The sequence below is a fragment of the Mauremys mutica genome, chromosome 7, assembly GCF_020497125.1.
Source record: "Mauremys mutica isolate MM-2020 ecotype Southern chromosome 7, ASM2049712v1, whole genome shotgun sequence".
NCBI classification, from domain to species: domain Eukaryota; kingdom Metazoa; phylum Chordata; order Testudines; family Geoemydidae; genus Mauremys; species Mauremys mutica.
Window position 1 is genome coordinate 333662 of NC_059078.1, and position 21677 is coordinate 355338.

At 46.2% G+C, this 21677-nt stretch overlaps 1 protein-coding gene across 8 annotated transcripts in view; it reads left to right on the forward strand.

Moving 5' to 3' along the window:
- The window catches only part of PLXNB1 (plexin B1), a 211147-nt gene that overhangs the window by 179542 nt on the left and 9928 nt on the right, over positions 1–21677 (forward strand). For all 8 annotated transcript variants that reach the window (XM_045023174.1, XM_045023178.1, XM_045023180.1 and 5 more), the window contains 7 exons: positions 90–156; positions 1540–1686; positions 2518–2695; positions 4361–4464; positions 6144–6228; positions 6707–6873; positions 20070–20230. In XM_045023174.1, coding sequence (XP_044879109.1) covers positions 90–156; positions 1540–1686; positions 2518–2695; positions 4361–4464; positions 6144–6228; positions 6707–6873; positions 20070–20230 — 909 coding nt within the window. The remainder of the gene's footprint in view (positions 1–89; positions 157–1539; positions 1687–2517; positions 2696–4360; positions 4465–6143; positions 6229–6706; positions 6874–20069; positions 20231–21677) is intronic.

Sequence of the window (21677 nt, forward strand, 5' to 3'; positions counted from 1 at the left end):
TCCTGATCCTTATCATCCACCCCACTCTCTGCTCTAGCTCCTCTCCGTGGAGGGTAACATACAGTAACCAGCCTGGGGTTCTCTTTCAGGACAGAAACAGTAGTAGAGAAGCTGCTCACCAACTGGATGTCCATCTGTCTGTATGCTTTTGTAAGGGTAAGAATTCTCCATCCCTGGGAAGGGTGGGGAAGCCAAGAGAAATGGAGACTAAAAGAATGCCCCAACCCTGCTGCACTAATATAGATCAGCAGTCTGAGCACCTGCTAAAATGGTGTCACAAATTACCCTGTGTGCAGTGAGCAGGAAAGAAGAGCTGGGTTGCTCACAGCATAGATTGCACAGCATCCAGCACTTCATCAGCCCGTCTCATCTGCACTTTTCCACAAGCCTGCCGCCAAGGGCTGAGCTGGACTCTTGCATGCCCACATGTTGGTCCGGCAGAGACAGCCTGACCACTGTAATAGCTGAGTGTCTCACACACATTAGTGGGATGAGCTGCACAACACCCCTGTGCGGGAGGAAAGGTGTGAGCTTGTGTTGGGGTTTACAGACCCCACACAAAGGCTAAGGCAGTGAAGGAGCAGTTGTGGGCCAAGAGGGCCCTACCCCTTGGCAGCTGGCGAGCATGCTCCAAATGGAGGACCTGCGTAAAAGGAGACTCTGACAGTCAAGCAGGGGGATAGTGAAGGAGAGGCTGACTGTAGGGAGGATGCCAGATGGCTGCTTCTGGGAAAGAGCAGCCTACAGGAGAAGGGTCTGGACTGTGGGTAAGACCTGGCCAGAGGCCCCTGCTCCCTGACAATGGAGAACACCTGGACCCTGAGAAGTGAACTGAGAAGTCCCCATTTGGCTGTTTGAACTGTTGAGACTCATTGGGAACTCTGCTCGGGAGAGGCAGAGTGCTGTGACCACATCCCAAACTGAAGAGAGAATGGGGAGGTAGGAGTTGGCCCAGCGGAAGCTGGTCTGATGAATTGGCCAGAGGGTGCTGAAACACTCCTTGCCCCTTCCCCTTTGGGCCCTGCACTGGGACCTGGTGGAGAGGTCCCATGCCTCCGTCTGGTTGGGAGAACCTGGGGCGCACTGGGGAATGAAGGACCATAACCCAGATGCTAGGTTTGTGGACTGCCTAGCAAGGCCATCCCAGACTTTGGGGGACGGTTGAGCCACAATCTGCCCCAAGGCCTATGCAGGCTTCCAAGTGAACCTGACTACAGACCTCCATTTTACAGATGAAGAAACTGAGGCATGGTGTCTTGCCCCAGGTCACTCGGGGATGCTGTGGCACACATGGAATTGAATCCAGGTCTCAGGAATTCCAGTTCAGTGCCTTAGCCACCAGACCATTTTTCCAGAACATGGAGCAGGGATGGGGTGGGTGGAACCTTCCAACTTGGATTCTTTGAGTTGCTTTGTTGACTGGTGCCTTTGGCTATGCTCCTGGGGGTAAAGGAGTCCATGTTCTGAGGCCTGAGGTCACTGTCAGGCAAAATGAGAGTGACTTCTCTCAAGAGTTGAGCCTCTTTCTGTCTCTGCCAGGACTCTGTCGGGGAGCCACTCTATATGCTCTTCCGGGGAATCAAGCACCAAGTAGATAAGGGACCAGTGGACTGGGTGACAGGGAAAGCCAAATACACCCTGAATGATAACCGCCTTCTGCGAGAGGATTTGGAGTACCGGACTCTGGTGAGAACTCCCTACTGCACATCTCTGTGCATTCTCTTCCCTCCTTGTTCTGTACCAATGAAACACCATCCTAATCCAGTGGTTCTCAACCTGTAGTAAACGGACCCCTGTGGGTCTGTGGACTATGTCTAAGGGGTCCACGAAAGACTTAGACTGAAAACTAAGTGAACGGAATTCAACTATATATACAGAGAATAGATTTCCAAAGAGGTCCTCACCTTCATTTGAAATTTATTAGAGATCTGCAAATGAAAAAAGGTTGAGAACCACTCTCCTAATCTACCCTGAGTCAGGACTAAAGCCACTCTCTTGCTAGTGTCCTGTTACTGCTCCCTGGAAGCCATAGCTTTACACCAGGATCTGGGATTGGCATAGTTCCCAGTGTAATTCAGAGCTGCTCTGCTATTGATGGCCTAAAGAGATCAAGCAGCCAGGGACTGCCAGAGCAGAGCAGTACTCTAGCCACATCTCCTCCTCACCGGCTACATCCACTGCGGAATCATGGGAGAAGGAGGAGGGGCCGTAAGAGTCTACAGCAACTCTTTGCCAGCTGAGGAGGCCCCCTACATAGAGGCAACCTTCAGGAAGCCTGCTGAACCAGCTCTACATGCCCTTCATGCCACTGAAGCAGGACTGAGAATCTGGCTCATTATATTCATGGTATTCCCTTCCCCAGTGGTCTGGAAATGTAAAAGGTTTGTCATTAATATTATCACTTATTAGTGGTTTGCTAATGGTAAGTGTAACTGTGCGGGGAGGGGAGTGCAGGTGTGATTGCTAATCAGGCTCATCGCTATATGTAGCCGTTTCAGCTATCTTTTCTTTCCCCAGACTTTAAATGCTCTGACTCAAACTGAAGCTACTGTGGGAGAGGCAGAGGATTCTCAGTGTGTCTCTGTGAAAGTGCTAGACTGTGACACTATAACACAGGTGAAGGAGAAAATCCTAGATCAGATCTATAAAGGAACGCCATATTGTCACCGCCCAGACCCAGACTCCCTGGACCTTGGTGAGCACAATTCATTGATGCCAAGACTCAGTGATGAGGTTGAAAAGTGGAGTTATCTAATATATCTAATAACTGTCTCCTGTGCCATTGGTGTGCCTCACACTGTTCATTCAGTGAATGGAGACAGTCCCTGCCCCAAGGAGCTTACGTTCTAGCCTGGATTCAGTGTGACATCATCAATGGGGGAGAGGGATAATAGCAGGAAGTGGAGCGGAAAAGAGGATACTTATAATCTGCTGCCGCCACCTCTTGTTTGCATGGTACCTTGTGTTCTTTTCACCTTTGTCGCTGGAAGTAGCTACTGGGCCTGACTGGTTATTATCAGAAGGGTTGTAGAGGAAGGTGGTCTTTTGAGGAAGGATTTGAATGAGGAAAGGGATGTTTATGAAAAGCATACAAGATCAGAGAGGGCACTCAGGGTGTAGGGGACAGCATGGGATTAGTGCAGAGGTGCTAGAAGGTTATGGGCTCAATCCTGCTCTTATTGAAGCCAGTGGCAGAACTCCCATTTACTTCAGCAGTTCAGGATCAGGCCCTAAGTGGGCTAATGAAATGCAGGGCTCTTGTTGGGGGGTGAGCTCTCCAGTTTTTCCTCCTCTTTTGTTCCTTTTTCTCAGTTGGCAGCAGTGAGACATCTGCACACCGCTGTATTCATAGGACATGCTCTCGCTCAGTAATGCATTGCGTTATTCAGAGATTGCAGTTTACTCTGGGCACACTTCTTGTCATGCCTCCCTCTTCTCCCATCCATCCTGGCCTCTGGGATGTGGAGCCATCTTCCTGTCTATAATTGCCATTGCTTGGTCAGGAGGGAGAGGATGACTATGGCCAACAGAATTACTATGAGTAATGATCCCATATTGATGCTGAAAGCTCAGGTTTTAGATTGGCAGGGAAGGCTGAAAACACAAGTCTGAGTTTCCCCTATATTGAATTCTGTAGCACTTAGAACTCCACTCTTCATTAAAACCATTCATCGCCATTGCAGCAATTAATCCACGGATGCAGACAGGTAGAAAGAAGGCAGCAGGAGCAGCAGCCGCAAACAGGTTGTTGGGCCTTTCTCTCCTATGCACAGAGAGGCTGCTGTGATCACAGCTTTAGAAAGTTTGTAGCCTATGCACAATGAGTGCCAGGCAAGGGTAAGATGCCCATGTCTGCACTAGCAGGGTGGCTGGGATGCCTTTACTCATTTAAAGTTCTTTCGGGGCAAGGACAATATCTTCATATCTTCTGTGACATTCCAGACATTCTGACAATAATCTGCTGCCCTGTGTCAAATAATGTTATAAAATAGTAAGTAACAATCCTAATAGACACAGGGCCTTTAAACATACCTTTTTCTTGTAACATATGCTGCACATTTGTACTGTTTTGTATTACAGCATAGAAGTTGCGTGGTTACATTATTGCGATGTACATATCCAAAGGGATAGAGTTTGTTGCTGCTGGAACTTTACCCCGCGTTTCCTAACAGCTACGAGATTAAACTCTCAGCACTCATGCAGTGCACTGCTGATACAGTTCTGGCATGTTGTTAGTCTTACCTGGCATTGGTTTCTGCTTATTGAAAGTGAAATATACAAGAAAGTGTTAAAGACGGTTCAGCTTTCACAGTAAACATTTTATTTTTATTTTTCGTTTTCTATGTTTTGATGACTGTAGAGTGGAGATCAGGTCTGGCTGGTCACCTGATCCTTTCCGATGAGGATGTGACCTCTGTCATTCAGGGAACCTGGAAGCGCCTGAACACTCTTCAGCACTACAAGGTCAGAACTGAGCATCCTTCTTCCCTTCCCCTTCTCAGTGACCTTCAATTTCAGGTGTACATTCCACCTCTAGAGCTGACTCCTGCCTGATCCCATTTAAAGAACCTTTGTAGCCCCACCTGTGATGTGGTGAAGCCTCTGACTTGCTCCTGACACAGGAACTGCTGTTCAGACAGTGTAACCTCCTCTGTATTCTGCATCTCCACCTCTGACAACCTGAGGCATGGATGCTGGGGAGGCAAACAGGTGTCTGATGTTTTGAATATATATCCCTAAGCTAATTTCTGGAGATGCTGTAATCAGGGCAGGCTTGGTGGATCTGTTGGTTAGCGCCTGAGTCCTTTGACTCTGGAAATTGAGACACAAATTCTACCTTCACTCACAATTGAAAGCAAATTTGGTGCACCTCTTCCTACTCCTACCATAGATTTGTCACCATCAAAGAACCAAGCAGCAGTCACACAAGGATTTTGGGAATGTGAGGAAAAATGGTTTAAATAAAATAAAATAATTGGAGATATACCAATCTCCTAGAACTGGAAGGGACCTTGAAAGGTCATCGAGTCCAGCCCCCTGCCTTCACTAGCAGGACCAAGTACTGATTTTTGTCCCAGATCCCTAAGTGGCCTCCTCAAGGATTGAACTCACAACCCTGGGTTAGACAAATGGGTCCCTTTCTGGGCACTTGGAAAATTTGTGGGGCTAGGAAACAGCAACTGTGCTGTTCAGCACTTAATTCTGTGTAATTGATTCTAAGGCCAGAATGGACCATTATCTTCCACTTCTTCTTTAGCCTCTGTCAAATGCACCCTTCACCGCAGTATCTGCCAACACTCTCCCTCTATACTGCTCACCCCCTTCTTTCCCAGTATCTTCTTTTATTTAAGGTTGTAGAACAGAGGTCGGCAACCTTTCAGAAGTGGTGTGCCGAGTCTTCATTTATTCCCTCTAATTTAAGGTTTCGCGTGCCAGTAATACATGTTAACGTTTTTAGAAGGTCTCTTTCTCTAAGTCTATAATATATAACTAAACTATTGTTATATGTAAAGTAAATAAGGTTTTTAAAATGTTTAAGAAGCTTCATTTAAAATTAAATTAAAATGCAGAGCCCCCCCAGACCAGTGGCCAGAACCCGGGCAGTGTGAGTGCCACTGAAAATCAGCTGGCATGCTGCAGGTTGCCTACCCCTATTGTAGAAGTTGGGTTGCACTAGACTGTATCTCACTTCTGTCATTGTCGATACACCATGTTGCAGACCTGCAATTGTGTACCTCTTCTGTCAGCAGGAGACAGGCTTACTGGTTGAAGTCAATATAAGGGCTCCATGCCCAGTATAGCAGATGGTGGTCTCCAGAGCTGGGATCAGGCTTCTGGAAATGAAAAATAATGCTTAAAATACCTTGCCTCAAAGCACCTGACAGACATCATTGATCCTCACAGCCCTTTTTACAGATGGGGAAACCGAGGCATGAAGTGTTGAAGAACCTTTACCAAGCTCACAGAGTGAGTCAGTAGCAGAGCCAGGAATGGAGCCCTGGGGCCTGAGTCCTAGTCCCCTTTTCTAACCAGGAGACCATTCCTCCTTGTGGGTGGGCTGTTGTACTTTACAAAGTCTGCCTGTCACACTGAGAAGGAGAAATGTGCAGAATATTGTTAACCCGAGTTCTGCTTGTACACAGGTGCCTGATGGAGCAACTGTAGCTCTGGTCCCACGTCTGACCAAACATATCCCCAGGGAGAATCAGGATTACATCCCTGGAGAGAGTGAGTCTGATGCTTAAGGCCTCATAAAATAGTTTCACAGAGCCCATCAGCTGGCAAGCTAGGACTTTGTTCTCCCAGGCAATAGGCCTAACTTTATGGTAACACCCAATAGCTACTGGGTGGGTTGGGCCTTTCTCACTATTAGCATTGTCAGGATATCCAAACTGTCAGCACAGGGGGCTTCTGTAAGTGTCTGGGAGCCAGAGGCCCCTAAAAACAGGGAAGCAGGAAGGGCCAGCAAGGAGAGTCCAGCTTGAGCTGGAATCTTCTAGTTGCTAACTGCAGGGGCTGGGTGCAATCCATAGCTAATAGGCCCACCAGTTAATAAACCTAGGGCCTGGGCACAATCCCTATCTTGCTGCATGTTCCCTTAGTGCAGAGAAATCTTGTTTTTTCTTGTAAGGGCAGCAAGTGGCTCCAAGCAATGTGGCCAGTCTCTGAGGGGAGCCTGCAGATTTCAGTAGTATTTGTGTTTCAGAAACACCGATGCTGGAGGATGCAGATGAGGGTGGAATAAAACTTTGGCATCTAGTAAAACCAACTGAAGAGCCAGAGCTCCCCAAACACAGGCGAGGAAGCTTACGGGATCGGGAGCGAGCCAAGGCCATTCCTGAAATTTATTTGACACGTCTCCTCTCTATGAAGGTAGGAAAGAACATAGTGTTGGATTAGCTAAACTAGGTCATGCCTAGGATACTTCCTTCCACAATGGCCAAGGCTTGGTGCTTTGGTGCTAAACCCTCAAGCCCCAGGGTGTGTTTTGCCAGCTGTGCAGCACTGCACATGAGGAAATAATTCTTTGCTGCCAAGATTACTGATGTATTTATTTGTTGGCTTCCCTGTAACTCCAGTACCATAATATCTAAGTTACATATGCTAAGGGAGTTAGCCTTCCAACAGCCTTCTAAAGGAGAGAAATGTTGTTATTCTCGTATTCTTCTTCAAGTATGTGTCCATGTGGATCCCACTTTAGGTGGATGTGCCCCATACATGTGAGATCAGAATCCTTTGAACATCAATGTCCATTGGGTCATGCCTGCTCCATGCACATGCTCATGCACCTCTCCACCAACAGCATAAAAGGCAGGACAGTTGGAATCATCATTCAGTCCCTTCTTACCTCCTGCAGCAACAGAATGGAATGAGTGGCATTTGCCTGCTGCCCTTAGCTTCAGCTGCAAAAAATTAGGTAGTTATGGTTAACTCTCTTTAAAATTCCCCCGTATTTTATTTTATTCTAGACATATAAAAAACCCAAAAGCTAAATTTGATTTGTCCCTTGGGCCTCTGTGCCTCTGTCTGGGCCAAAATGCCAGATTCAGAGCCCTTGAGCATCAAACCATGTCCATCCTGCAATGGTCTCATTCCACTCCCAGATGGCCACAGTCACTGTATGGTTTTTGTCTTGATGAGAGCCATGTGCTAGGTTGCAGCTCGCTGTGTTTTTCATTCTCCACAAGAATGAGGAAGACCTGGGACACCGCTCTGAAGCTATAACTCCTCAAACAATCATCAGGACCCCAGTACTGAACCCAGCCCGCCAGGTTCTTAGGTGCCAGCCTTAGCTGCTGTGCCATGGCGATGCATTGAATCAGCGCCACTGACCAACAGCCTTCATGCTAAAGGCCTAAAGGAGCCAGGCCCCTGAGTGAATGGATAGGCGACACTCTTATTGGGTACCTGTACGATATAAAAGTCTTAACAGGAAGAGGAAGCTGTCTCAGCAGCTCTTGACTACTGCTCTGGACTGCCCCCCAGCCCACCTCAGCCCCTGGGCATTACAGTTTGCTTAGACCACTTTGGTCTCCTCATAGGCTTATCTTACCAGAAAAAGGTATGGAGCCCACAAGTACAGCACCGCAGGGCCCATGGAGACACTGAGCCTCCAGGAGCAGATCACTGGTCTACAGGCAGAAAAACCAAGCCTTACTGGCCACAGTGGATCAGCTTCAGGCAGAAAACCGCTCCCTGCAAAAACAGACCACAGGACTGCAAGCGGGAACGTCTCCCACAGCCCCATGGCCCATGTTGCCTTCAGAACCCAAACCCAGGGTATTGCTACCAGAGTGCTACGATGGGACCCCTAGCAGTTTCAGAGTTCTATGAGCCAGTGCAGGCTCAATTTCCTGCTATGGCCCAATGCCTGCCTGATGGATCAGGCAAAGGTGGCATACTGGCCACTTGGGACACTTTTTTGAGGGTCTTTGTGACAACCTTTGGTGACCCACGCTGAACTCACAATGCAGAGGTGGCTCTACAGGGAGTCTGGCAGGCCTCAGGGTCAGCTGCAATGTATGCAGCCTGCTTCTGGTGGCAGGTGTGGCTTGGAATGAGCTGGCCCATCTACGCCAGTTCTGTTTTGGCTTCAGCAAGGAAATAAAAGATGAGCTTGCCTGTGGGATTGCATTATCCCTATGCTGCCTTGGTGGAAAGTTACGGCAGCGGACATCAAGGACAGTGGGGTGAGATAAAGTTGTTGTGAGAAAGTAGGGAACTGCCAGAGGGAGCCAGATGCCAGGTGGCCTAGCTGGGATCGGTTTTAAGGTGATAAACAAGTCCATAAATCAGATGAGTTGCATGGGAAATGGGAAATCAGTAAGCAAAGGGCCATGCGAGTGAAAAGCGTGTGTATCGGACAAAGAACCAATCAGCAGCAATGTGATGTTGGTGGGTCTGACGTTTGCTAATATGGAGAAGTCTATATAATATGATGCATTGTACATAATAAACGATTCTGCTTGCAATCATATTGGTTGTTGTGCTTTATCCGTCCCGCATGAGATGCAACATATGGTGACCCCGACGTGATGCGCCTGTTGTGACAGGGTAAGTGCGGGGGGTTCGCAGCGCCGGGAGCGATTCCTTTCTGCCGGCACTGGGGCCCACCTACCGTCGCCCCCCGGTTCTGCTGCTTCCCCGTCCGGGGAGGCGGGAGCTCCTAGGCGGGCGATCCGGGGGAGGCAGTTTGGATCGTTCGCTGGGAAGTGAAAAAGCGGGGATTACAGCCGGCAGGAGGTACCGTGGAATAGCGGCTCCTGGGTGTCCGAGAGAGGCGCGGTTGAGCTCACAGGTGAGCGGCTGCGGGTTACAGCCGCTGCAGGAGGTACCGTGGAATAGCGGCTCCTGGGTGTCCGAGAGAGGCGCGTTTGAGCTCATAGGTAAACGGCTGGCTAAGTTATGAGTACCGCTGTATCAGCTGAAGAAAAGATAACACAGAAGCTTTTATTGTACATCATGAACCGACAGGGGGAAAGAATCTCCCCTGCTGCACTGACTCACTTATTAAGAAAAGAGGGGGAGCTGGGGAGGCTCCTCCTAACCACCCTTCGGGCACAGGACGAGGAGGTGCTCCGCTGGAAGCGAGCCCTGGACGGGAAGACGTTGGAGTGCACGGCGCAGGCAGAGGCTCGTGCCATGGCCCCGGAGGTCGTTCGGACCTACAAGCAAGTAAGTTGTTTTGGCAGGAGCCTGGAGAAGGCGTCCTATGCTGGCTGGTCTGAGCCTGGGACAATGCCGAGAAAACCGTTATGCTTCTCCGGTATGAGCTGTAACAGCTGGGTGTTCTGACACAGGATGCACAGATTAAAAGAAGCCAAGCAGGGAAGGAAAAAGAACAGAATGAGTTAACCGAAGAAAGTTCATTCTTTTCTCGCCCAGTCAAGGACACATTGCTCACAGCCAAGACTTGGCGGACAGCCAAGACAAAGGGGGGCTTGACTGGGCCCAAAAAGCTATGAAAGCTGCAAAACCCTGCCAGGCACTAACGGAATGTGTTAGCTGTCTCTTCTCACAGGTATGGAAGAGCTGCCCAAAGATCCTAGCAGCCCTGCCACTCCTTGGAACCAGGAGACTGACTGCCTGGACCCATGATTCTCACTGCAAAAAGACCCCTCCACATCAGAAGAATTCTCCTGCTGATGGTTAGCCTATTTTCTTTTCTAGCTTTACTGTGTTTCTGGACAGCAGGAAAAAGGACAAGGTGACGTGCTGGTTAACCTCTCCCTTGTCCGCTGGCAGCCCCCATTGTGTCATTGGATTTCTTTTGAAAAAAGCTAAACCACTACAGGATGATGTCCTGGTAATCTCCCCCGTAGAAGCTGAACCACGACGGTGGTGGAAAAGAAGAAAAAACACTCACATCACTGACATTGCCAAAGTCCAGAAATTCCTGACTAAAAGGACATTGAGAACTGACCCTGGTGAAGAAATAAATAATTGTACACTGGCAGGAAGAAATTTGGGACTCCTGCTGAGAAATGTGGTATTGATTGGATTTTGGGGTTTATTTTACAGGCTGCGCCCTGTGTTTTGGATAAATCCTTCAGTATGTATTGCCCTCCCTAATTGGATTGTAAATGATATTGCCCTTATTCAGTTTTTTATTGTTGGAGCTCCGCTAACCCAAGTACAGGCTGGAGTTGGTGAGTTACATATCATTTTCGCCATTAGTTTTATGACCCAGAGGCTATTGGCAGAGATGGTATGGGCTATTACTGAGGCTGGAAAGGCATTGCAGTGGGAGCTAGTACGTTTGAAATCCTGAATGACCAGCGGATGGCCATTCGGAGTGATTTTAAGCACCAGGATGGCCCACTGCCCTTAGAGATATATTAGGAGTACCATCTGATCTGGGGTTGTAGAGACATACCTGGACACTGTCTGGGTGGAAGTGTAAATATTTGCAGTGCTTCTCCCCAGCATGTGGACCGGTTAGGGTGGGTGTGGGCTCTCACATACCGAATCCTGCTGGGTCCATGGGCAGGATGAATGTGGAACTAATTACCCCCTCATTACTAACCCCAGCTTCCTAGAGTTTAATTGTTTTTTGTTTTCAAAGTTTGAGAAGACTCAGCCAAAAGTTTGTTGAGTATTCTCAAAGGGGGGAGTTGTTGGTGTTACTAGGCATAAATCTAGGTAACTCGGGAGAATGGCTTTGGGCCTGTGTGACCCAAAGTACCTTTATGTAAAGTGCTTTTGTTAGCCTTACCTGATTTTTGTAATTTCTTGTGTTATGTGCTGACTATTGGCAGTTGCAAGGCTGTTTGATACTAGATGTAGCCAATATTAAATGAGATAGGCGGAAAATAGATGCTGTGATTAAAGTTGCATGCATGAGTATGTAGCCCCCACAGTGGGAAAGTACAGATAATTGTTCACAGAAGAATATCAGAAGGTTTGGGGCTAGTTAAAAAGCCCATTCTCCTAGCTAAATTGGTAGTAAAATAAGTTGGTACCCATGGAAGCAACGGTTTAGCAAGAGGAAAAAAGGATCGGGCCCAGGCGGGCAGGCAACAGACAGAAAGCTTGGAGAGCAGGTTGGAAACTTTTAAGGGTGTAGTGGAAAGAAGAAGTAATTAAGCACAAGCATGGGAATTTTAAATATTCAGGAGGATACTTGAAATGGTAATTTAAGTTGAGAAAAGTGGTTGTTGGAGAACAAGGGAGTGATTTAAGGCAGAGTAAAAATTATGTTTTGTGTTTTATGTTTTGTTTTGTGGTGTTTGTTTCGTGGCCAGAATTGTTGTGTTTAATATTTTTATGAGATGGTCTGATTTGAAATTAAGCTGAAGGGTTAAATTGAAATGCAGATACTGGTTTTATTTAATTTAGAATACAAAGTGTTTGGATATATTAGAAGAAAAATGTGATATGCTAAAGTTTAATATATTTTTTTTAAGTAAAAGAGAAATTTTATTGGCCAAATCCTTTATTTTGGAATGGTTATTAAAATTTGCATACCAATAGTTTTGGAAAGCAAGGATATGGTTGTAAGAATTTTGAAGGTATGTGTTGTATAGATTTATTTAATTATTTGCATTTTATGTATGCGTTGTTTTAGCAATTGTAGAATAATATGCATAAGCATATGCATGATTATAATCCTTTGTGGGACTGGCTTAATGGTTTTGGCTGGCCCACTTGGGTTATTTTTCTTCTTCATATGGGAATAATTGCGTTGGGAGTTGTTTTTTGTTTTTTATTTGCTTGCCCTGTTTTGTACGCCCTTTGCAATGAAGTTTGGAGAGGTTTATTGGATGTCTCTTTAAGAAAAGAGGGGGAGATGTGGGATTGCATTATCCCTATGCTGCCTTGGTGGAAAGTTACGGCAGCGGACATCAAGGACAGTGGGGTGAGATAAAGTTGTTGTGAGAAAGTAGGGAACTGCCAGAGGGAGGCAGACGCCAGGTGGCCTAGCTGGGATCGGTTTTAAGGTGATAAACAAGTCCATAAATCAGATGAGTTGCATGGGAAATGGGAAATCAGTAAGCAAAGGGCCATGCGAGTGAAAAGCGTGTGTATCGGACAAAGAACCAATCAGCAGCAATGTAATGTTGGTGGGTCTGACGTTTGCTAATATGGAGAAGTCTATATAATATGATGCATTGTACATAATAAACGATTCTGCTTGCAATCATATTGGTTGTTGTGCTTTATCCGTCCCGCATGAGATGCAACACTTGCCCTCATGGAGCCTCCTGTAGATCTAGGTGCATTTATTGTTCAGGTGAAGAGCCACACTTGAACCACTCAGGAGCCATCCCCACACCCTACGTTTTGGATGCTGGCTTACGTTCTTCCACTAGGCATGGATTCTGATAACTTCCAGCACTCTTCTGTCTGTTGTCTCTGATGGCTATACCATCCAATTTCAGGCCTTGCCCCACATCCCTTTTCAGGGCAAAAAAGCCAAAGATGTATGTGGCTTCTCTGCTTTGCCTAGGAGCCAAAGAGGAGGCATCTCTGGAGTTCAGAGGAAGAGGTTCTATTCTTGATATTTCCTTATCTTGAAGCAAAAAAGGAGGGGGTCTTTATCCCATGCTAGACCCAAGAAGACAGAACAAATGCAGATACCATCTCACATTCAGGGTGGCAGCGCTTGCCTCCATCATCCCTTCTCTCAAGCTCAAAACTGGTTCATGACTTCTGACCAAGACTCATATTTCTCTGTTGTGATCCATCCAGCCCACAGGAAGTATCTGCGTGGGGCCCAATCACTACCAATACAAGGTGCTGCCATTCAGTCTCTCCACCTCAAAGTGTCTTCACAAAATGCCGAGCTGTGGTGGTGGCACATCTGAGGAGACAATTTGTTCGTGTCTATCCATACCTAGATGATTGGCTGATCAAAGGCAGGTCTCATTAGGAAGTCACCACAGCCCTAAACTATGTCCTTTGCCATTCAGAGAGCTGGGTCTCCTGGTGAATTCACCCACATCCATTGCTCGGCTGGCTGAGAATAGTGTATCACTCCATGAGACATCAAAAGAACAAGCACATTATGCTTCCAGCTTACTTCCAATTGTCACTGAATTGGTGGTCAGGCCCCCAAGAACTTTCAGAAAAGGGTACCTTTCTCCACACCTTCATGCTGATCACAGATGCATCTGGACCAACTTCAGATGCACTGAACTTGGTCCCAAAAAGGCACGAACCTGCATCTAAATGTTCTAAAATTGCAAGTGATCTTGTTAGCTTCTGTAGCATTCCGTCCTGTTTTACACAATTCCACCATGCAGATTTTCAGACAACACATCTACAGTGTACTATGCAAACAAGCCAGGACTTGCCCATTCATCACTCCTGTGTGTCAGGAAGCAATCAGTTTATGGCAGTGGTGGGCAACCTGCGGCCCACAGGCCGCACCCAGCCTGTCAAAGTAATCCGCTGCCGGGCCGCCAGACAGTTTGTTTACATTTGCACGGCTGCCTGCAGCTCCCGGTGGCTGCAGTTTAACGTTCCCAGACACTGGGAGCTGCGGGTGGCTGTGCAAATGTAAACAAACTTTTACCCTGACAGGCTGCGTGCGGGCCACAGGTTGCCCACCACTGGTTTATGGACAGGGTGTCAACAATAGTTGGGTTTACACTAAATGTCAAGGAGTTAAAGTAGCTGCACCTTGGAGAAGGGGACAACAGATTGTGTTGAAATGCAGCAGTGGTGAAGTTGTAGAACAAGTGATGTGTACCTAGGAAGCTTGATCAGTGCTGATGGATTCCATCAAAGATGAGGCCTTAGCCACAGGTACTGCACAGAAACTGACAGAATTATGGATGACTGAAATCACTACCTTTGGTACCCCAGTGAAAATTTATCACACCAATGTACTAACAGTATTACCTTATGGTATGGAAGCAGCTGTATTAAATTAAACAGACATCGGAAGGTTAGATGTAGTGGAGAGGAGAGTTCTTCAAAAGATGGGCAGGTTTAAAGTGGAATGATTTAAAGACACATGAAGAAATTAGAAGGCGAGTAGGATGTGAAATGAGGATATGGGACTGGCTGCAATCAAAAAGAGATGATGGTAGAGAAACTGCAGAAGACAAACATGACAGGATGCCAAAGACGATAATGCAAACCCAACCAAGGTCAGTCCAAACTAGAGGCCAACCACCAATTAGATGGAGGGACACTATACATAGGGATGTGATGATACTGGGCTTAATGGAGGAACAAGCCATGGACAAGAATGAATAGTGACACTATACTGCTCCCCATGCCTGTAAGGATGCTGTGGGATGAAAAGAAATGTCAACAACACAGGATAACCCCAATAGCTCTTCATCTTCCAGGAGCCAGCAATGATTTACAGAAAATCCATTGCCAACCATGAGTGGAGCTCTATAAAGCTCCATTGTCACCCTAATATCACAGAACCAAGCTCAGATACTTCAACCAGATAACAAATCATTGTCTCAACCAGCCAGTATCCAGGCTGTCCGAGTGCTACCGACAGAGATTGCGCTACAAGATACCCTACTGCAAAGAAGAAAGTTCTCCATGAGGAAGACTTACTCCTCTAAATGGAACGGATTTTTAATTTTGGGCAGCCCAACACAACCGTGAACCATTGAAAGCCTCGGTACCTAAAATCCTCGATTTATATTCTGCATTTTTGAAACTCTCTGGATGCTTGTTCAGCTCCATCGAAGTCCATCTTGCAGCAATCTCAGCATGCCCCTCACCCATGTAGTCATGTTCATTTTTTTTTCTGTATCCCACAGTATCTAGATTTCTACTTGCTTATCTGCCAGTCAGAGAACCCCCTCTGACCTGGAATCTTAATATTGTCTTAACAAGCCCCATGAAGCCCCCCTTTGAGCCTCTCTCTGTATGCTCTTTATAGCACCTTACTCGGAGGACGTCTTTTTGCTCCCCATCACATCAGCCAGACGGGTCAGTGAATTTGCATTGCTCATGGCTGACCCTCCTTACTCAACATTCCAGAGAGAAAGGCGGTGGTGACACGTCATTCCCAGTTTTTTCCTAAAGTTGTTGGACCTCCTTTGAAATGAATCTGTTAATCTTCTGCTTTCTTTCCCAAACCTCATTCCTCTCCAGAGACAAACTAACTTCGCACCTGGGATGTTTCACGAGCCTTGTTCTATTATTGGAAAAGGACAAAGCTCCTTGTCTTGTCGCCATCTCTGGTGCCTCTCAGGGGCAGGCCATCTCCCAGAGAATACCTCCATGGATTACCTGGTGTATTTCAATCTGCTATCACATGGCTGCTACCCTTCTCCCTCCAAACATCAGCGCTCATTCCAGGGAGCACAGGCTGCGTCCTCTGCCGTCTTCAGCTATCTGAACCCAACAGGGCAGCTACGTGGAGTCAGCCCCATGCTGCTGTTAACCACTATGCCCTTGGCCTGGGGCAAGATGAGATGCCAGATTTGTTAGGTAGCGTCACAGTCAAGGTTCAGTCAGTGTCAGTTTGGATGCCTCAGTGTCACCTTCCAGATGGGCCACTGCTCATCAGACACTTAGGAAGAAATCCACATGGACGTGTACTTGAACTGAAAACAGTTACTTACCTTACTGCTTTGACATGTCATCCTCCCGGATCCCACGGCCCACATTCCAGCCCTGCTTTTTGCGAGCCTCTTTCCTGCCATTCTGAATTAGTGACAGAACTGAGTGACGGTTGTAGCTGCTCTGCCCTTTATGCCCTCAGGTGGGGGACCAGGGCACGAGGACACGCATGGTGCAGGCATAGTTGAACAGCCACTCCTGTTCAAATATTCTGATATCTCATTCATGGGGCACATGTGTACCTACAGTGGGATCCATGCAGACATCCTCGTTGAAGGTAAGTGACCATTCTTTGTAGATGGGAACTGAGTGTAGCCTTTTATTTTATTTTAAGTGAATTTTGTAATGCAGTATTACACTACCGTGGGTTCGGCTCTGGTGGCTACAGTTTAAAGCTCAACAGAGTGAAAGTCATCTTTGCTACTTGCTTCAGATATAGTCTCAAGGAACACATAAAAGACCCAGGATAGTGACCACACATGTACTCACAAGTATAAGGTCTAGTCTGTTTTACAAGTTTTATTAAAGGGACAGTTAAAGTTATGATTAACCAAACATACAGAAATTCTATACAGACCTACGCACAAGTTACAAATATAGTCATACTCGCATTCTTTACAATATTCTTAAATTCTGATGGCTGCCTTGCTAATTGATTAGCAGTAGAGGGATGGTTCCTGCTGGAGTTTCCTCTAGGGATCTTAATTTTCCTAATCTGGGCACCTTCTTTTTTATAATGTGATTTTGACTATTCCTAATTAGCATGTATGCAAATAGTGTACCTGCAGTTAGGGCATGTGTTAGAAAAATGTGACTACCAGGTATCTTGTAAGCAAAAAAATTACTCTTACTGTTAATTTTTCTCACTATCACTCATTGGTACATCTTTTCCTATAATCTTGTGTCATAGGGTCATTCTCTGGTCCCTTATTTATGTCAAGCATTTCTTAAACCTATGGCCTAGTATGGCTAAGCTAAAATCTCACAGGCCTCACCTTGTAGGCCTTGCATTTCAGCCCTACTTACTTAGATACCTAATACATAATTATCCCTTCTGACTACTGATCAATCTTATATTTCTATAATCCTACAATTTAAATCTGTTTGGGATACAATGATTATATATGATATTTTAGTTAATCGTAACATCGCACAATAAATGAACAATAAACTAAAATCATTGGCTACATGAGACACATGAGACACATGAGACACAGTGATACTACTAACAGACGTTTTGCAGCATGAGCTTTCGTGGGTGAATACCCACTTCTTCGGATGTATTCACCCACGAAAGCTCATGCTGCAAAACGTCTGTTAGTCTATAAGGTGCCACAGGATTCTTTGCTGCTTCTACAGAACCAGACTAACACGGCTACCCCTCTGATATAGTGATACTACTGTCTTGCGCAGGGATTCTGTGACATGGCTGGGAAAATAATCTCTTGAGTCTGTCCAGTGCCTTAAACACAAGTCCACCCTTCTTCACATGCACCCAGTTGTGGAAGGTTGTGTTTCCTTGTTCTTAGCTTACAGAAATAAAGATATGCTCAGCAAAGAATCCTGATCTTTTTCCCCTCCCTTATCCTTTCCCCAATAATAGTCGTCTTTACTGAGTTCAGTCTGGATTTCACTGAGACCATAGTATGGAAATTGCTCTCCTCGTGTCTGAAGAAGGACCCTTTTCCCTCTTATTCAGCTTGACCTATGAGCAGTCTTCAGCATGTGGATTGCACTATCTTGCTGGTTACTTTTGTTATGAGCCATCTCTGACTCCTTCCTATCATGGTTCTGCTCACTTTACCCACCCTCAGACACCTCTGGTTTCCCAGCCATTTGAGGATCAAGTTCAATATTCCCCTTGCATATAATGTGGTTCTGATTTGATGGGAGGGCTACTTCTGAATGAAGGGAAGTGACCTGCAATGAGCTGAAAACAACTGAGCCAAATCAATTGGGATGGAAGAAATTAATCAGACAAATGGGAATGATAATTGGGAATTGCTTAAGAACACTTCACTAGATGCCCAAATGCCACAATCCCACAGTCATTGAAGAAGCCTGTACTAGTTAAAGAATTGACTAGGTTTAGAGGGGAAGTGAAGGCAGCTATAAACAATTAAACAATAATATATAACAAATGAAAGAAAGGGAAAATTGATAGTAATGAATATAAATCAAAAGCTGGGACTTGTAGAAAACTGACAAGAGCAGCAAAGGGACATAAGGAAAAATCTATGGCCAGCAGAGTTAAGGACAGTAAGAAGTTTTTTAAGTAAATTAGGAACAAAAAGAATCCTAACAATGGTATTACTAGATAGAAATGGTAGAATTATGAATAGTAATCCAGAAAAGGCAGCAGTGTTCAATAAATATTTCTGTTCTGTATTGGGGGGGAAAACAGATGATGTCATATCATATGATAACACTTTCTATTCCACAAGTATTTCAGGAGGATGTTAAAGGACAGCTATTAAAATTACACATTTAAATGAGTAGGTCCAGATAACTTGCATCCAAGGGTTTTAAAAGAGGTGGCTGAGGAGCTCGATGGACTGGTAGTGTTGATTTTTTTCCAGTAAGACTTGGAACACTGGGAAAGTTCCAGAAGACTGGAGGAATGTCAGTATTTAAAAAGAGCAAAAGGGATGACCCAGGTAATTATAGGTCTGCCTGTCTGACGTTGCTCCCAGGGAAGAAAATGGAGCTGCTGATACAGGACTAGATTAAGAAAGAATTGAAGGAGGGTAATATAATTAATGCCAATCAAGATGGGTTTATGGAAAATAGATCCTTTAAAACTAATCTGATTTTTTTTATAAGATTACAAGTTTGGTTGATATTAGACTTGGTACCAGTATTAGACTTGGTACCACATGACATTTTGATTGGTTGGGGGGAACTAGAAAGATATAAAATTAACATGGCACACATTAAATGGATTAACAGATGGCTAGCTCTTTGGCCACAAAATGTAATTGTAAATAGGGAATCGTCATTGAGTAGGTGTATTTCCAGTGGGTCCTGCAGGAATCAGTTCTTGGCCCTACGCTATTTCAAATTTTTATCGGTGATCTAGAAGAAAACACAAAATCATTTCTGATGAGGTTTTCAGGTTTCCCAAAAAATTGGGGAGTGGTAAATAATGAGGACAGGTCACTGATTAAGAGTGATCTGGATTGGTTGGTAAGCTGTGCTTAAGCAAACAACATGCATTTTCATGTGGCTAAATGTGAATATATACATGAAGGAACGAAGATAGGGGGACTATCCTGGGACACAGTGACTCTGAAAAAGATGTGGGTGTCATGGTGGATAATCAGCTGAACCTGAGCTCCCAGTGCAATGCTGTGGCCAAAAGGGTTAATGTGATCCTGGGATGCATAAACGGGAATTTTGAGTAGGAGAAGAGAGGTTATTTTACATCTATATTTGTCACTGGTGTGACTGCTGCTGAAATACTGTGTCCAGTTCTAGTGCCCAGAATTCAAGAAGTCTGTGGATAAATTGGAGAGGATTCAGTGAAGAGCCACAAAAATGATGAAATAGAAAACATGCCTTATAGTGATAGATTGAGCTCCTTGAGTCTATTTGGCTTAACAAAGAGAAGGTGTCATGATTACAGTCTATAAGTACTTACATGGGGAACAAATATGTGATATGAGGCTCTTCAGTCTATCAGAGAAAGGTCTAACACGATCCAATGGCCGGAAGGTGAAACTAGACTGAAAAGTGTAAATTTTTAATCGTGAGGGTAATTAACCATTGGAACAGTTTACCAAGATTTGTAGTGGATTCTCCATCACTGGAAATTTTTTAATTAAGATTGGATGTTTTTCCATAAAATCTGCTCTAGGAATTACGTTGAGGAAGTTCTCTGGCCTATGTTATACAGGAGGTCAGACTAAGTGATCACAATGATCACTTCTGGCCAGGGAATCTATGAAAACCTTTTCCTTACCCACTGCTGAAATTTGTTTACGTTCTTCCTATTCATTTTGCATTATCTTTGTTTGGCTTGTCCACAGGGGACCCTGCAGAAGTTTGTGGATGACTTGTTCCAGGTGATCCTCAGCACCAGCCGCCCTGTCCCTCTGGCTGTCAAATATTTCTTTGACCTGTTAGATGACCAAGCAATGCATCATGGAATCCTGGACCCTGAGACCATTCATATCTGGAAGACAAATAGGTATGGAGCCAAAGTTGCAGCCTGACACTTCCCTAGAGCAGAGAATCTCAAACTGTGGTCCCTGGATTACTTGCTGGTGGTTACAAGGTGCTGGCAGCTCCTATTTCCATTGCAGAGAAACAGAAGAGATGGATTGGGGGAAGTGAAATGCAGAGTAGTGTGTGTGAAATTACCTTTCTTCTTCTTTGAGTATATGTCCCTATGGGTGCTCTACTGTAGGATGAGTGCACCCATGCACTGTCGATTGGAGATTTTCGTTAGCAGTGTCTATAGGTCCACACCTGGACACTAGACATCCTCGCGCTCTGTTGTGAGCATATATAGGGAGGCGCAAACTCGCCACTACTCCAGTTCCTTCTAAGCTGCCTTTGTCTCGAGACAGTTCAGAGTAGTGCCCACTGCTTTTGTAGCTTCTTTGTTGTTTTAGGCTTAGTTTGTTTCTCACAGCTCTTTGGTGGTATATGCTGTCAGTGAAAGATTGTGACCAGCACACATCAAATTCTCTCACAACACTTTAAGGAACTTCCATTTTGAGTCTATGGCTACATATTCATTCCTCTGCTTCTTGTTCAAAACATCATTTATGGTAGCCATCATGTCAGACAGAATGGTGGGCAAGCTAATGGATTACTGATCTCACCTCCCCCACCATCACTAAATTCTACAATGATAAGGTGATCCTATGCCTTCATTCTCTCTTCTGCCACGGTACCTGTGGTTATCACTGAACAGGACAGGGCAACTGTGCAGCCAGTGATTGGCTGCAATCAGGGCCGGCTCCAGACCCCAGCGCAGCAAGCACGCGCGTGGGGCGGCCCTTTCCCGGGGGGGCGGCAGGCTGGGCCGGCGGACCTGCCGCAGTCATGCCTGCGGGAGGTCCACCGGAGCCCCGGGACGACCGGACCTGCCGCAGGCATGACTGCGGAGGGGGCGCTCCTCCCGCGGCACCAGGGGTCCACCCGCAGGCATGACTGCGGACGGTTCGCTGGTCCCGCGGCTCGGCTGGACCTCCCGCAGGCATGACTGCGGCAGCTCAAGCGGAGCCGCCGGACCTGCGAACCGTCCGCAGCTGCGGGAGGTCCAGCCGAGCCGCGCGACCAGCGGACCCTCCGCAGTCATGCCCGCGGGAGGTCCGCTGCTCCCGCGGCTCCGGGGCGCCTCCCGCTCCTGACTGCTTGGGGCGGCCAAAAAGGCAGAGCCGCCCCGGCTGCAATCTCTTTAAATGTTTTTTTTTAAATGATCCGTGATGCAGCTGTGGTAAACATCAGACTATGTTGTATAGCTTTGATGAGTGCCCACTGACTTATTTTGGTGGTGGGCTACCAGATATCCACCTGGCTGATGCTGACGCCATCAAATGACTGGGCACATTGCACATACGGTGATATATTTCTTCTCTTCGTGCCTAAGGTCTCCTCAGAGTTTCATATCAACCAGGACATTCGAC